General features: G+C 35.2%; 1 protein-coding gene across 1 annotated transcript; it reads left to right on the plus strand.

The window, feature by feature from the left end:
• Nucleotides 1-10,302: 10,302 nt before the first annotated feature.
• LOC104904740 (protein SCARECROW) lies at nt 10,303-16,087 on the plus strand. The gene is made up of 2 exons (XM_010693105.4): nt 10,303-12,521; nt 15,276-16,087. Exons 1-2 carry the CDS (start codon nt 10,465-10,467, stop codon nt 15,739-15,741), a joined length of 2,523 nt encoding a protein of 840 aa, XP_010691407.1. The 5' UTR covers nt 10,303-10,464; the 3' UTR covers nt 15,742-16,087.
• Nucleotides 16,088-17,855: the final 1,768 nt, after the last annotated feature.

Genomic DNA, 17,855 nt, shown 5'->3' on the forward strand with positions numbered 1-17,855 from the left:
GTTCGTGTTAAAAAAAGCTATGAGGTTGATAACACAAGACGCATAAACGGGGGAGCAGGTAGTGGTCACAGGGCAGTGAATTGATAGCATCTGAAATTTGGGGATTCTCTCTCTCTCATCGCAATCTAATTGATCACACCTTACCTCCAAACTAAGGGTGTGTGTGTATCGAGTGCTGTGTTCCCTCACGTGTTTAGGTGAGTGGGACCCACTTTCGGAAAAACAAAAATTGATACTACAAAGTAAACTGTAAAAACTTTCAATACTGGGAAAAAGTAAGTGTAGAAAGCCATTCAACTTTTACACGCCAAACACTGCCCAACATGTATTCGCCATTCTCTCACCTATCCTCCATCTCACATAGGTCTTAGAGCATGTACAATGGTTGGTGTCTCTCCAACTAGCTCTCCACACTCTCTCTCCTATTCTCTCTCTTCAAGCTACTCTCAAGAGCCATGTCTAAAAACACCCAACAACAATAAAACCCTTTAAAGGGCTCTCCATTCAACTTTTCATTATTTGTGGTCCCCATGTCAATAAATGAACCTCATTTCATATTATGATCAAAGTTATATAAATTAAGTTATTCATGTAAATTAAATATAATTACAAATTAATCTTTTTCATAATTTAAGCAAAGTAGAATTTTTTAAAAACAATATAATTATGAGTGCTAATATTTAATTTTCATAAATTTGGCATGGAATGAAGAATTAACCTACAACATGAAAAACTAATTTTTAAATATCCAATATTAGGCTCATTTTATAGATAAAGGAAAATTATACTTGTTGGCATAATAATTATTACCATCTTTTTTTAATTTTTATAGAAAAGATCATTAAATGGTTGCATGAAGAAAATAGAATTGAAGTAATTACAATAAAAAATGGGTCCCATACATTGGAGAGCCATCTCTCCATCAACCCAAATGGTATCTCCCCCAAGAGCCCTTTTGCAAAGTGTCTCCATGGAGAGACACCCAAGACACACCCAAGAGCCCCATTGTTGGATAAGAGGTGGCTCTCCAGAGTTGGAGAGCTAGTTGAAGAGCCCCATTGTACATACTCTTAGAATCAAGTTGGACCTATCAACTATGATTTGATTAACCCAAAAGTTTCAATTCAATATACTACATACTCGGTCAATAAAAAGTAGTATAAAACAAAATTTAGGTCGTGTTCTTTTGGACTAAAATAAATTAAACTGCAATTATGAGAGAAAGACAAATGAATTGAAAGTAATTACATTAAACTATATCCAATAGAATAGGGTTGTAACTGTAACTGAACTTCTATTTATCGCCTCAAAAATACTTAAAATTGCCTCCCAAAAAAAAGTTGATATTACATCTCTAACCTTTCCCTTCTTTTTCCCTAAACCACCACTCGCACCACCAGTCACCTCACTCCACCACCATCCACTTCCTGCCACCACCACCCTATTGCCACAACCACCCACCAGCCACCTGGAATGAGTTGAAATTTTTTTAGGACGATGGGCGAATGTCTGGCCAGGACGTTTGCTCCATGGGCAAACGTCTGGCCTGAAAGTTCGCTCCATGGAGCAAACTTCTAGAGAGCGAACGTCTGGTCTGAAAGTCTGGCAATACGTTCGCCCTAAAAAAATTCCACTGCTTCTAGGTGGGTGGTGGAGGAGGTGGCGGGTCAGTGGAAGGTAGGTGATTGCGGGTGGTTGCAAGGGGTGGCAGGTGGTGGTGGGTGGTGTAGAAAAAATGAAGGTTAAAATAGTCTATAAAAATGAATTTGGGGCAATTTTAAGTACTTTTAGGGCAACGTTTAACAAATCTCAATTATAACTTGTGTTTTCAAGGCATTCTCGGGGCATATTTTTTTTCTGATTAACTCGACCGAACTTAACGAGCTAAAAACTTTGAGAGTGGGAGGAAAAGGTAAAGAGATGGGAACCCACTCCTCTAAATTGCTCATAGTGGAGATTAAACACCCAATCTTAAATTTGAAAAGTTTAATCCTTACTACTAAACTAAACTTAACGCCGTAGATGTAGTTAGAAAGTAGAGGCAAGTACATAAACTAAGATAAGAATAGAGATGACAAAAAAAAATTGTGATGGTAAGTGTTAGTAGTGACTTGAAATCTTGTTAAAATGACATAATATTGACTTTAAATACACATATCTTTCAATCTATTAATGGATTTGATGTGATGGCTTGTTCCAAGAGTTATCCAACGACCGGTCATATACCCAATTCCGCTGAGAAACGAGAAAGTTATGGTTGTCTGACTGTCGAATATGGAATTTTGCCCGATCGGACAACATATTTTTTTCCCGAGTTATTTGATATTTTAACCCTAGGTTTTTAAGTCGTCATTAGAGTTATAATAGGAGAGTATTATAGGGTTTATTGGGGTTTCCTTGTGTTATAAAAGGACCTTATTGGTGATCATTGTGTGTACACACTTTAAGCCATTAAAATATTTAGTAATCCATGTGTATTCTCTTCGTTTTCTCCATTATAGTGAATAAGCTCTCGAACCCGCACCTGTGGATGTGGGTCTAATTTCACCGAACTACATAAATCATTGAGTTATCATTTATTTTCTTTATCATGTTTCTCATTCTTATTATTTCATTGACTTGCTGCACATTAATCAAATGCTACACTACCTGTTTCCTAACAAGAAGAGAGATAAAAGAGTGTAATAGAAACTTATATGATGGGAAGAGAGACACAAAGACGGTAAATCTAAAGTAGATAATGTTAGATAGTATTGCAACTAAATTGAGACATCCAAAAATATGAAGTGTTGCAATTAAAAGAGTGGGATGAAAAAACTAATTCCAATTTTAATGGTTGTAAGGTTGTACGCATTTTTTTGGGGTGTTTTAAGTTTAATTATATCGTTCTCTTTTTTAGATTGGAAAAAAGATTTTTCATTATACTTCCTCCGTTTCTTTTTACTCGCTACACTTCTCATTTCACGGACTCCTAGGCAATTTTTGGAGAAGACAGAGGTAGAGAGTAAAAAGAAAAGGGACCCATGTGGGAGGAGAGAGATAGAGAGAGTTTATTGCCCAAAAAAGAAGTGTAGCAAGTAATGTGAAACTTCCCATAATGGAAAGTGTAGCGAGTAAAAAAAACGGAGGAAGTATGTGACTTGTTTAATATTTTGATCATACTTTTATACAACTAATTAAGGGTGTCATTTTCTTTGAATACCACAACGACAATACTTTTATTTTTATTTTCTTTGAGCCCCTTTCGGAGATCTATGGTAAGAGGAATTATCTTTGGGTTGTCCTCGCACAGGGTCACTCACCCAGAGGCTTAACAAGCCCAACCGCTATTTAATTACCTCTAGATAAATTGAAAAATAAAAAAGAAAATCTAAAATGTAAGAGGAGATAAACTAAAAAGGTAGAAAGAGAAATTATAAGATTGGTTATTATGTTCAAAAGTAGATTACATGGGTGAAAAAAAAATCAAATCTTTGTTATAAGGATGGAAGGAGGGTCGCCTGACTCGCCTCCCAGCCCCAACCAACTATTTGAATCTTGATTCTACTACTAAAGTAAGAACTTTGTTGCATGGGATGAGATTTGACTTTAAAATATCCGAAATTAAAAATGATGTCAATATCACTAGGCTATCACAAATTATGTATGGAAGACGGAGAAAAGGTAACTTGTATAATAAGCTGATTATATAAACTAAACTACTAAAGTAGTGTGATCGCATAGATTGATTTGATGCTCGAACTGAAAGCAAAATGTCAAACACTAACCTTCATTTTATTGGTTTTGAGGGCTATATTTACGGTGCCTCCCTTCTATCTAGAGTTTCTCTCTCCCGACATCATTTTCTGTCTTTACTTGCATAGTTGCATGTTGCACTTATATAATTTAAGTTGAAACAATGATTTAAATACACCTTTCTTCTTAATAAAGGTTCTCCACCTCCCCTCAAAAAAAAAAAAAAAAAAAAAGTTCTCTACCTCACCCTTGTGATATGAAACATAGTTTGCAAAGTTGACGATCTAGTTTGTAATAATAATTAGACTAGTTTTGTGATGTATGGATCTATAACCTTTAGATTTTTGTGTATTAAGATTTTTCGAAAAATCTTATGGTGATCACAGATAAATATGATCATGGAAATCTAAAAATTTAAAATGATCTTAAATTTTATACTTCTTTCGTTCCGAATTAAATGTAACAATTCTATTTTTTCACTATTTACATTTTTCACTTTGACTAAAATTTTGTACATAATGAAAAACATAGTGAAGTGGGATCTTGTTAGATTCATCTCGTGACGCACTTTCATAAAATGTGATTTTTTAGTTTTTACTTTTATGTAATTATAGATGTTTGTGGTAAAAAATATGTCTCTGCATGCGAAGAATATCCTCGACCCATTTTCCGGCATTGACCAAACATTTTTCTGCGTTGACTCGTTAAAACCAAACATGTGGTGTGCTTGTGAATTGCATCTCTTATGTTTCAACCCTGTTTTTATCCATTTTTGGACATTGACCAAGTATTTTCCAATGTTGACTTCATCAGTATATGAAGGAAAATCGAGTTTAAACATAAGAAACATGGATTACGATTACGTGCCTTTCCATGTTTAGTTTTAGTTAGTCGAATTTGCAAAATACTTGGTCAATGTTGTTCCTTGCAAAAAAAATATTTTTAAGATCTTATTTTGCTATATTTTTTAAAAGGTTGTTTCTGACAAATTTTTCAAAGAATATTAAATAACTTTATGGTCCAAGTGTAGGGTATGAGTAGAGCCTGTATCTAGAATATTAAGACTCAAACCCGAACTGATAGAATAGAGAGAAAGGTCGTTGATTGTGAAGATCACCAGCAGTACATTTAGAACAACAAGAACATGTGATAAGAGGTTCAAGAAGAGAAAGCTCTTCCCATAAAACATTCAGTTGGCCGAAATAGGTGGAAATAGACATGTTACGAGGTTGTTCACAACGAGCAATAGAGGATTTTATTTGTTGTATGCGACGTCCATTAACAACAGAAAAACGTTGGTGAAGATGATCCCATAATCGTTTAGGATCACGAAATTTAGTTAATGTACTTTTTACCTCTGGAGTGATGGTGTTGGTGATCCAGGACACGAGCATGGCTTGAATGGTGAGCCAATCGCTGTCGGTGCAGGGAGGAATAGGCGCCGAGATACTACCATCAACGAAGCCGAATTTTCGGCGGGCAACCAATGCTAATTGAATGTCAGATGCCCAATCTGCATAAGTATCATGACGAAGGCGGGTAGGAGTGAGAAAATCACCAGGCTGATCTTGCGGCCCGAGATAAAACGGTGATGAAGAATCTATTTTGGGTGGTGGTGGCGGAGGAACATCCTCGCCTGCCATGCCGAAGGGGTTTTGAAAAAAAAATTAGGTTTTGATGGTTTGCAGAACCTGCTTTGATACCATGATAGAATAGAGAGAAAGGCAGAAGAAGTTTTTGTTATTATGATTCTAACGTGTGAAATACATGCCCATAATATATTAGGGAGCCACCAACAAAAGATAAGAATACAAGATAGGATAGAATCATATAAAATCATAACAAATCATGCCTAGAATATCTCAACACGAACCCTATTAAGTTTACTTGGATCCAAACCCAAACCCTTAGGGTCTAGAAAAAGTTAGACACATATTATATTCTAAAATTAGAATCGGGTACAATATAGTCGGATTACGGTCCTGATCCCATACCCATCCCTGTCTGCAAGCGTAAGGATTACCCTTGAGTAAATTTTTGTGCAATTAAAATTTAAGCCTTAAAAGTTCATGAAAGAGCCATTCAAAAATGTTTAACGACAAACATCTCTTTGTCAAATTCCTAAACTGGCCTCATACAAATCTCAATCACAAACAATTTCTTATTTACTCTTATAATAGACTCATGTTGAACTATATGACATAATGACATGCAAGTTTCTCGTCTTTTTCAATGATATAGAGTAGATTCATGAAAGAGTGAGATAGAAATTTTCTTACTACTCTTACTAAACATGGACAAAAAAATATCTGACTTAAGAGGTGCAGAACAATTGTGCATATATTTGGAATAAGGTGGAAATTTGTACGACTCAAGTTAATGAATTTGTCACTATATGTGGTATTCCTTGTTCTACTAGACTGAGCATTAACTGTTTGTGCAAGAAAATTCATTAAATCGACCCAACCAATCTCATAAATAACCAAAATATGGTCCAAAACTGTAATGATGTCAATTGTGAACTTTCCTAGTTTCCTTCTCTTGAGTTGAGGAAATATGAGTAACGACGTTATTGGCCCCCTTTCTCATGCTAACCAAGTAACGAACCCTTCTATTTGTAATCAAAATTGAAACATTGGTAGGGCTTCAATGGCTTTGTATAATTGATGATTATAATTTGTTTTTAAACATAACAAGTCAGAAAAGAGTTTTTTTGCAAGGACATTAATGAAGGTTATTTTACGTTCGCTATTATAATTTAGATAAGAATGATTATAAATTATTGTAAAAAAAATGATTATAAATGTTAAATATATAGTATTCACTAAAATAATATTTATTTCGTTTCAAAATAGATGACATGTTTTGACTTTTACCACTCCCTCTGTTTCTTTTTAATCTACACACTTTCTTTTTTAGTCCGTTCTTTTTAATCTATATACTGTTGCTTTTTCTTACATTTGGTAACATATCACATCTACTTTCTTCTCTTTTTCCACCCATCTCATTCACTTTTTAATATTTTAACCCACTCTTTTGTTTCTCTCTCACACTTTTTAGTTTCTCTCTCCACCTTTTCAGTTTTTCTCTTCATATTTTTGTACTTCCTCCTTGGTTCTCCCCTAAAATAAAGTGAATAAATTAATATGAAACAGATGGAGTATTTACACATTCTTCTTTGACCGTGTTTTGTAATTTTTATGTAAAGAAAAATGTGATCGTGTGAGATCTTGTTATATGCTTCCATTGTCGTGGCCGAAGTGGCTTGGTGGACCATACAATATCCTTGGGTGGTATCATCATTTGGTTGAATTGCTTATCCGCCATTTGGTTTCTACCAAGATCCAAGATGTTTCCCTCATTTGGACCCTTAATGATATTCGTTCCCTTGCTCGAATGATTTGGTGCTGCATCACTAAGATCTCGTGTGATCGTGTCCAACAAGCTCAGGACTTAGCACGAGCTTGTCGCCCACCATTGCTTCCGTCTATTACTCTTTAAGTGTTTTTCATGCTTTCTTTTTTCCGTCTTTATTTCATATAAATTTATATCTACTAAGCAAAATCGTCTGATGTCAAAAAAATATTTTTGTAATTTGTTAACTTGAATTTTGTTTATTATGTCATTTGAATGGAATCCATAGTATGATTTTTTTTTTTGAATAATGCAAAAGTGGGTTTTAATTCCCAAAATATGCCCAAAAAAAAAAAAATCCCTGCGTACCGTCAACGTAGCCTTGCTTAGTAGATATAAATTTACCGATTGAGGTATTTCAATATGGGTTCATGTTGGGTCACTTCATATATGTTTTACTTAGGCTCTGATACCATGTACAAGTGTAGAGAATAATTGTGTTAACCTTATTAGGTTAACCCTAACTTAACCTGATTGGGTTAACCGTGCCATTATATATATATATAGTGTTACAATACAAACCTAATTCGAATAGAATTTTTCTCTATCTTGTGTACATACAATATTACACTAATATACATATAAACAAGTTCGAGTTCATTCGGACTCCAATCATGTTGAAGTCAATTTGAACATCTGATCGGGACTTCACAATTCAACGTAGGTAAAACTCATATCAACTTCAATCGGATTAGACAAATATCGAGTCTAGTCATAAACCATACAAACAGTCATCCATAGAATATTCAAGTATTTCAAATCCGGATTTACATCAAGACATTTCCTTAACACATCAAAACAAACCACAAACAAATTGAAGATAAAATAGAGAAGAATAATTTCATCATAGAAAGAAAACAATGATAATGTTAAGAAAAGAGAAAGACAAAGGTAAGAAGTGAGAAAGGAGACAATAGAAGAGAGCTTAGGCAACGACAGTGCGTGGTGTGGTCGAAGAAAGAGCTATCTATCTATCTAAATTTCTCAATGAAGAAGAAAATAAAAAAAAAGAGGCAAAGAATCAAAGATTAGGCTCATCTCAGTTCCCCAAAATGCGACGTTAGTGTTTGACATTTTGCTTTCAATACTAGCATCTATACTTGTCAGCTTTTTCATAAATTTGGCTTCTTCTTTCACTCTTTTTTCTATCTCCTATCGTTACTAGGGAGTACTACTACTCAATGTCGAGACTTGTAAAGTGTAATTTTTTAGGTGGAACCCTTCAATATTCATCATGGACTTCGTGCCTCTAATGTCTATTTTATGTTGTTTTTGGGTTTTGGGAAATTGTGAACTTTTCAAGGTAACAAAAGAAAATAAAATTAACAGCACATTTTCTAAGAATGTCTATTTCATTTTCAATGTTACTCTAATACTCTACTCACTTTTACAACCGTTTTTTGTCTTAGTTTAGGATAAATCTTCCTTTTTTGACAATTTAATTATAAATTATAGTGGTGTAGTACTACTACAAGTCTATATAGTTTGGGAATTGGGGACTTGGGAGGGATTAATGGATCATAGAGTAAAGTTTATATTATTTTTATATAATTTACACGATGTAGTACATCTTTAACAATAATAGATTGTCTCAAGTGAATATACTTCCAACAAGAATAATAAATTTAGATAAAGTTTTAATTTTCTTAAGAATTGAAATAATCTTGATTAGTTTTAGTTAATGATGAGGAATATAAACGAAAACAAAAGTTTTCAACATGTTAATACCCAATTAATCTCATATGAAATCGCAACATTTTTTTATATCTAACTGTCTTATATTAATTGCAACATTTTTGTAATAACCCTTAGGCTCACCTAGGGGTGATAATGAGCCTGATAAGCTCGCGAGCATCTCGGGCTCTGCTCGATCAAAGCTGGCTCATTGAAGCTCGGCTCGAGCTCGGGCTCAGCTCGAGACTTAAATGAGTCAAGTCGAGCTAGGCAAAGCTCGACTCGTAAAGCTCGTGAATAGCTCAATTGTTATTTTATACTAAAAAAAAATTTTATATTAAAAATTATTTTATAAAAAATTATTTATATATTAAAAAATTGTTTATATATATAAAAATTTATATTAAGTATTTCTTTTGAGATATTACCTAAGGTATATAACAGAAGAAAGATAAAAGAAAAGGTAAAAACAATTAAAAAGAAAAATAAAACAAAAAAGATAGAGAAGAGTAATCCTCGAAGGCTCAAAACGCAAAACCCTAATCGAGCTCATGAGCCGAGCCTAAATTAGCTCACGAGCCGAGCTCAAGCCGCAAATTCTAATCACGAGCTCGGCGAGCCTAGCCGAGCCCATGAAAAGTTAAACGGGCTCGAGCCGAGCCCAACGCTATTCGGGCTCGGCTAGCTCGATAAGCACCCATAGCCGCTCACCCACCCTGAAAGAAAGAATCCACGCATTTTACCATTATAGTTAGCATAAAATTACTTATTGATTTCGATTAAGTTTAGGGTCAAGTGAGAAGATTCTTAAAATAAGAAAAATGAAATGAATTTTCTTACATATTTTTCAATTAAATGCGCATATTTTTTTTTATCATGTGCATTCTTTTAAATTAAATGTGCATTTTTCTAGAAGATGTACTAGTAGTTCGAGATGCAACATATGCATATCTAGTCTAAATAGAGCCGCAGGTGAAAACCTAGCATCACATCCGTTTTCAAAGATCATGAGATTGGGTTTGAACCCATGCAAAAAGGGATTTTCAATTTTCCCTACTTACGTGAGACCTCATCTTACCTTATAAAAAAAATCCCGTTCAAATAATATTGGCAAAGAGAGTGTTTAATGAAGAAAAAACGAAAAAGAAAAAGACGAGGGCAAGTAAAAGGAGGAATGATAAACATCTAACACGTAGATGTGTTAGATACAAATTTCTGTACAACAAATGTTGTTTGTGTTTTTTTCCTCTTATTTATTATACGAAAAAGAAACAATATTTTTACATCCACAAACAACATTTGTTATATACAAAAATAACATTTATTACACAAAAACTTATATCTAATCCATCTACCGGTTAAATATTTATCAAACCTGATGTAAAAGGTAATTGAGATGGTCAAGAGGACAAATATTCTTCAAAACAAGAGCCATATTAAATTAGTAAAGATGAAGAGTAAGTACAAGAGATAAAAGGTGAGTTATCCCATGTTAGGATGCCAAATAAAATGAGTCAAGAAAAATGACGACAATCAGAACACATCCATTATTCCTTACATCTAATCTCCCAAAAACACAACCACCCACCTCCCTTTGAGCCCCCCCATTCTTTACCCTTTTCCTCTTCTTCCTCTTTCTGTATGGCTGCTTCTTCTACCTTCTTTCCTGACCCTAATATCCTCTTTCCTTATTATTATTATCATCATCATCATCCTTCTTCTCCTCCTTCTTCTCCTTATTATGCTAATCTTTCTTCTCCATTTTCAACTTACTCCACTACTAGTACTACTAATCCATTAATGTCTAACCCTCCTCAAACCAATTCTCTTCCGAGTTCGAGCATCGACAGGACCAATACCAATACCAATACTAAGATGGTAAGAAAGAGGACCGCTTCCGAGATGGAGCGCCCTCCTTCTCTACCAACAAATAACAATGAAATTTTAGATCATCGTATTAATGCGCGCCAACAACTTATGCTACCACAACAACATCATCAGCAGCCTCAGTATCAGCAACAGCAGCAAGAATATAACACTGGTGGTGATGCAGCGACAGATGGTAGTGATCAGCAGCCTCTTGTTTGTGGGTTTTCTGGGCTGCCTTTATTTCCACCTGTGGTTGATAGAAATGTTGTAGTGTCAAACAATAGGAGTACTAGTATAAGTATGACTAATTTTTCGAACTCGGGTTCGAGTTCAATGGTTGGTGGTGCTACTTCAATGGAAGATCCTGGGTGGATTGATGGTATTATAAAGGATTTGATTCAGACATCTAATTCCATTTCTATTCCTCAGTTGATTCAAAATGTTAGAGAGATTATTTACCCGTGTAACCCTAACCTTGGTGCTGTTATTGAGTTTAGGCTTCGGTCTTTAGCAGACCCACTTGTTGCGCAACCACTTCCACCACCACCACCACATCCTACTCCTACTACAACTATGTCTCATCCTCAATTTCATAAGCAACAAAATCAACAACCTGGTTTTTCCAGAATCAGCAACACTAGTAATTCTATTCATCAACCTGGTTTGCATAATAATAATAAAGCTTATTATAACAGCAATTTGAGTGATATTGACTATTTCTCTCCTCTTGCTGCTGCTGCGGCTGAATGTAATGCAAATATGAACTGGGGAGGGGCGGCGATGAATACGCCTCCCTCGTCTCTTCCTAGACAACAACAACCACAACAACAACAACCTTTGTCGATCAATGAAGGTGGATGTGTTGGTGGTGGCGGCAATAGTAACAATTCAAATTCAATGTCAATGTCAATGTCAAACCAAAACCCTCCACAGCCTGAGACATCTCACGCTGTGGAGGGTAACTCGGATCAGAACCCCGAGAATAATCTTGATTCTCGGGGTTCTGATCCGGGGGTGGGCTCAACAACAGTAGTAGGGACAGAGGAATCCCCGTCTACTGTTGTTGGGACACCACCCGCTCCCACTCCTCCGCCACCGCAGCAAGTTACTGCGGTGGCGAGGGAAAGGGAGCGGGAGGAGCTTCGGCAAAGGAAGAGGGATGAGGAAGGATTACACCTACTCACCCTATTACTCCAATGTGCCGAAGCTGTCTCCGCAGACAAATTTGATGATGCCAACAAAATGCTAGTGGAAATCTCCGAGTGGGCTACACCATTCGGCACCTCCGCACAACGCGTTGCGGCGTATTTCTCCGAAGCTATGTCAGCTCGTTTAGTGAGCTCTTGCCTTGGCATTCACACAGCATTACCTTCAATCCCACATTACCAAAAACTAGTATCAGCATTCCAAGTATTCAATGGAATAAGTCCATTTGTTAAATTTTCTCACTTCACAGCTAATCAAGCTATTCAAGAGGCTTTTCAAAGAGAAGAGAGAGTTCACATTATTGATCTTGATATCATGCAAGGCCTACAATGGCCTGGACTTTTCCACATTTTAGCATCTCGGCCTGGCGGACCGCCTTTCGTTAGACTTACCGGGCTTGGGACGTCCATGGAAGCTCTCGAAGCAACCGGTAAACGGTTGTCGGACTTTGCTGAGAAGTTAGGCTTGCCGTTTGAGTTTATACCGGTGGCGGAGAAGATAGGTAACTTGGATTTGGAGAGATTGCATGTTAGTAAAAGAGAAGCTGTTGCTGTTCATTGGTTGCAACATTCTTTGTATGATGTTACTGGGTCTGATACCAACACTCTTTGGCTCTTACAAAGGTAAATATTCATAATCATTTTTACCCCAAGATAGTTATAAATTGTTGTTTGTGTATGTTTTTTCTTTGTGCATTATTCATTGATTTCATTATGCTAATTGTAGTATACTATTGCTAGTTATAGAGTAGAACTACTAATTCTCTAATAATGATTTTATTTTATTTTTTTTAGATTCTTACCGTGGTAAAAAAAACTGGTGATGATGAGATAAGAGAGAGAGATAAAATTCTATAGATATATGAGTTTTATTATGCTTATAGTACTATGAAGTATGAACATTGTTAGAATGATAGCAATAGTCTAGTCAATTAAATAAAATTTTCACCATGATAGGGGATCAAAGTAATGTACTTGCTAATTTGACATAAATAGAGAGAGCGACTCCAGCGGCTCATATTAGGTCCTTGCTTGCAATTTGTTAAAAGTTGAAGCTACTTGTTTTGTTATTAGAGTAGAAAAGAGGTTGTAGCTTGGCAAAACCATGTAGTGTTTAATTTTTTGTGGGCCCTACTTATACCTTTACATCTTATTTCTCAATTTCCATAAGTAAATAACATGTGGGACCTACAAAAATTACAAGTGGTTGTAATTTGTCATCGGGAGATGTTATAGCTTGAAAATGAAGTAGTTTAGAAATCTTATATGGCACACAAAACTACAAGTGATTGTAGCTTACCATTGTAGATTCTCACCCTTATCTTTTTGAACATATATGAATCTATTAGAGTTTAATCGAACATAAATCATCAAACTTATTTTTGTATGGTCAAAAGATTTTAGATGCAGTTGTGAAAGAATTTTGATGTGTATTTAGAGCCCAAACCAGAAAAATTTTGCAATGTCATATTCAAGAAGAACCCTTACATCTAATTATCTAAAGCTTAATTGATTTGTAATAGAAGAAGGAAATTTATCTCCATTAAAAGGTTTAAACATAACAACACCTCTTAATTAAGGTAGCGACTGTTGAGTTCTATTTAGGAAAAAAAGTTTCACTAAGTTAAACAAATTCTAATAATGATCCTGCTAACCGCAGTCCTCGGATGCTAGAATAAGAAACTTATTTAAATAAAATTCGCTTTAAGAGAATAATATATAACTATAAGTTAAATAGTGTTAGATTATGTTATGTTGTACTTATTTTCAGTTTAGTTCAGTTTCTCGCAATTCACTTTAATATAGTTCAGTTTCTCGCAGTTCACTTTAGTATAGTTCAGTTTTCTCAATCCAAAAAAACGGGCCACTGCATAATTGTAGCCATTTTGCTAAGCTCTTGGTTTGATTATTGCTAAATGTGTGTGTAGTACGTGCATTAGTAGGAAAGTTTTGACTTTTAATTGTGCTACTAACAACTTTTGAGATTATGGAAGATTGATGTGCCCAAAGCAACTTAAAAAGCTTAGTGTCATAGGATCTCAATGATAAGAGGACAATTAAACTATTAAGTTAAAAAGTAAGAGTTCTTGTGTTGGAAATGGGGAATTGACTGTTAACTTTATCAAAAAGAGAATCCAGTAATACTATAGTTTTTTTGTCGAGTTGTCTATTTTATTCATATACTAGAGGACTAAATAGTAGCTACAGTAATTTGGTATCATAGCTTCAGAATATGTTGTTAAAAGTCCACAAATTCAGCCAACTTGTCTCGATATTTTTTTTGTCACAACATTTTCTCAAAATGAATGATTTGTTATAGAGTGTAGATCTTTTACGTGTAGTAATATTCAACACGTATTACTTGGGGCATATGCCATTGGACTTTTTGGTTAATGATTTGTCAATAATAGTTAGCTATCTAATCATCATTCATGTAGGGGCGGGGTAAATATGGGCTAAAATAATGGGAGTCATGTATAATTTTCTCAATGATACCTTTCATTTGTAGTTCGAAAAATGATAGAGTATAAGATTCGTATTTACAATTGGCTAATGGCGAGTGTCTTCAAAAGTTTCCCTTACACTTTTACTACTAATCCAAATGTTTTCTTTTATCTAATCTTCAAACAATTAAAAATAGATATATTTTGGGGCCCTATTCCATGACCGTGATTGCATGCGCTAAAAACCACCCCTGCATTGATGGTTACATTTTACTATGCTAATGGAGAATCTGTCTGTCGAAAATTTGAATGAAAAATTGTTCTCTATGATTGAAATCATAGTGTAAGTCACGAATGTATGTTTGGTCGACATAAATAAAAGAAGTGAAAGCTTGTGACGAGTTCAAAATTGCGGCACTCTTTGGTTGGAAATGTTTAAGAAGAACAATTTCTTGGGAGTTCTACTTCTTAGGAGTGACCAAGTTGCTTACATAGTAGTATAGTACCCTTAGATAAACGGAACTTCATTTGATAAAGCAACTGAAATCATAAAATTACTTTCTCTATATGTTTCTTAGTATACAATAATGTATATAGCCTAAATCAACTGGAAAAATACGTTTGAAGATACTTCCTCCGTTTCAAAATAGTTGCATCGTTTGCTTTTTTACGTTTGCCAAGATGTTTTTTTGAACGTTAATATCTCTAATTGCGTATAAGTAAAAGTTATAGAAAGTTGATATTTGGAATCCTCGTGTTGAGATGAATTTAAGATCATACTTGACTATGTTTTTTCCTTATATAATTATAAGAGAAAGCTTGTCAAAGTTGGTTGATGAATAGTGATCAAATGCTAATGGTGCAACTATTTTGAAACAGAAGAAGTATGTAGTAGTCCATGATGTACTAAACTAACGAATGAATATGATTGCAGATTGGCACCAAAGGTTGTAACGGTGGTAGAACAAGACCTAAGCCGCACAGGTACCTTCCTAGGGAGATTCGTGGAGGCGATCCACTACTATTCAGCCCTCTTCGATTCCTTAGGAGCGAGCTATGGGGAAGACAGCGAGGAGAGGAATGTGGTAGAACAACAACTACTCTCTAGGGAGATCCGCAATGTTCTAGCTGTTGGAGGGCCATCTAGGACCGGAGATCCAAAGTTCGCGAGTTGGAAAGAAAAATTACAGCAATCCGGGTTTAGAGGTATCTCCTTAGCAGGTAATGCAGCTGCTCAAGCTACTTTGCTCCTAGGCATGTTCCCTTCTGATGGATATACTTTGGTAGAAGACAACGGTACCCTTAAGCTCGGATGGAAGGATCTTTGTCTACTTACTGCTTCGGCATGGAGGCCTTCTCATGCTCACACTATGAGCACAGTGTGTACAAGGAGCCAGTAGCATTGTGTATGCAACTGAATACATGAATTATGAGCCAGTGTTTGTTGTTCGTCGTGGTATATATTGATCATCCACGGCTTAAAACATTGTCTAATGAAGGCTCAGAAAAGATCTTCATATTTATTTTACGCCACTTTCTTGTATCATACAAGTATGGGTTTTAGTCATTTAGGTCTCAGAGATGGTGAAAGCACAGTTATAACTTCTTTTATTTTTTGGGAAGGTTGGGGTTAAGGTTTCTATTTCTGGGATTCTGTTTAGTTTTCTAGTTAGTTTCTTTAGTAAAATGGACTTGAAAATTCAAAGATTTACTGACAGTTAATGTATGATGCTTTTTGACGTTGAACTTCCTCTCTATTATCAATAGTAGACTACTTCTGCAACCCAACTTTCTTTTTTTGTAAAGTTTTCAGGCTTTATATTGTTGGGCCCTAGAATTTACGTGTTGGATTTCAAGTGCAAGGACTCAGTTATCACAAGAGAGCATATGGTGGGAGGAGTTGATTTAATCTTTAACAAATTAAGAGAAGAATAAGGAGGCAGTTGAGGAGATAGAGCTACCCCCTATTTTGAAGGAAGCACTACAACAACAATCAAGATTTTCTTTCGGTCAAATATAAATAGGATATATAGTTTATTTTGGGGGGAGGAGCTACCATTAACTCTCAGTCTTGTCTAACTAATATTCTCTCTCTAGCTCCTACACTCTCACAATGCATTATTTCTAGGCTTCTAACTAATATTTTCTCTCATACATTCTATTATTATTGGGCAAACTTTGAAGGCTAATTGTATTTATGCGCTTGTATTGATTGAGGCATCTTCATAGTGGATTGGTGGTCAAGAGTATCACCCGCGATTTTTCCCATTTTTTGGGTTTTCCGCGTCAACAATTGTTTGTGTTCTTAATCTTTTGTTTACCTTTTCATTATTCGTTATTTATTCCATATCACTATAGTATATTGTTCTTGTTGTTGGCTCCCCAATACTTTTGCTTACTTGGTACAAAATCGGCATAAACATATATTAATCAAGGTCATCAGTCAATTTAATGCCTGAAGACGAGAACTTCGAAAAATATGGAGGACGATTAAAGGTGATAGACAAGGCGGAGGTGTGGCGTTGATGAGACCCAGAGGGAAAGAGATGGTGAATTTAGAGGTTGTGAGGTGGCGGTAAAAGTGTTGAGGGGAAGATAGTATTTCCCACCAAATTGCAAATAAAATTCTTTTTGACTTTTGACGGGTTATATAATTAAGACATCGTCAGTTATCCTGTTAATTATTTATCGGAAACGTCTCTAAAATTGTAATATTAACTTATAAGAAATACTAACAATTTCCCCATCCTAATGCCATTAATGCCTATCAATAACCTCATTTATAATCCGCGACACACTCTCATATAAGATTTTGTACCATACTAAATACATACTAATAACAAAAATTTGTTGGTTCATCGAATATGTCAAATTGTAATGATTTACAAAAAACTATGTTTTCTCATATTGGTATGTTTGTAGGAGTTGAAATCACTAGTTTTGTAGACAAGGGCCATGTTAATATGTTATTGCTTGCAACTACGAGGTGGTTGGCTGGCCCTAGTAAGCTATAATGTTGAGGCCTTGGAAATTGGAATACAACATTTAGAAAGGACTTTGGCCGTTATTCTTGGCCTATTCAACATGAGGTGGGCCTTTTGTGTCGTACATATTGGATCATCTCATCTGGTAGAAGTTAGAACAAATTATTTATGGCTCCTTTCAAAATGGGCCATACATTCAAGTTTTTGAATTTACTGATTTTTTAGGGGACATACATTTTTAGAATTTCATAATTTCATCAGTATCTAAAGCTTGTCTTTGCCAAGAAAATAAAAAAAGAAAAAACAACCAACTTAAGCCAATACTGATATCATATTGACATGTTGTACAACCAAGCTTACCTGATAATTGGTATAGGTAGTGGTGAACTCACCTTGTGACTTTGAGATCACAAGTTCGAACCCCACTATTTACTTGCCCTTGGAAGTAGGGAAATATGAATCTAACATGATAAATTATATGTAGACATGATTTGATCTGTTAATCATATTGCAGGTCATGTGTCCCTTAT

Source organism: Beta vulgaris, chromosome 9, assembly GCF_026745355.1.
Source record: "Beta vulgaris subsp. vulgaris cultivar EL10 chromosome 9, EL10.2, whole genome shotgun sequence".
Lineage (NCBI taxonomy): Eukaryota > Viridiplantae > Streptophyta > Magnoliopsida > Caryophyllales > Amaranthaceae > Beta > Beta vulgaris.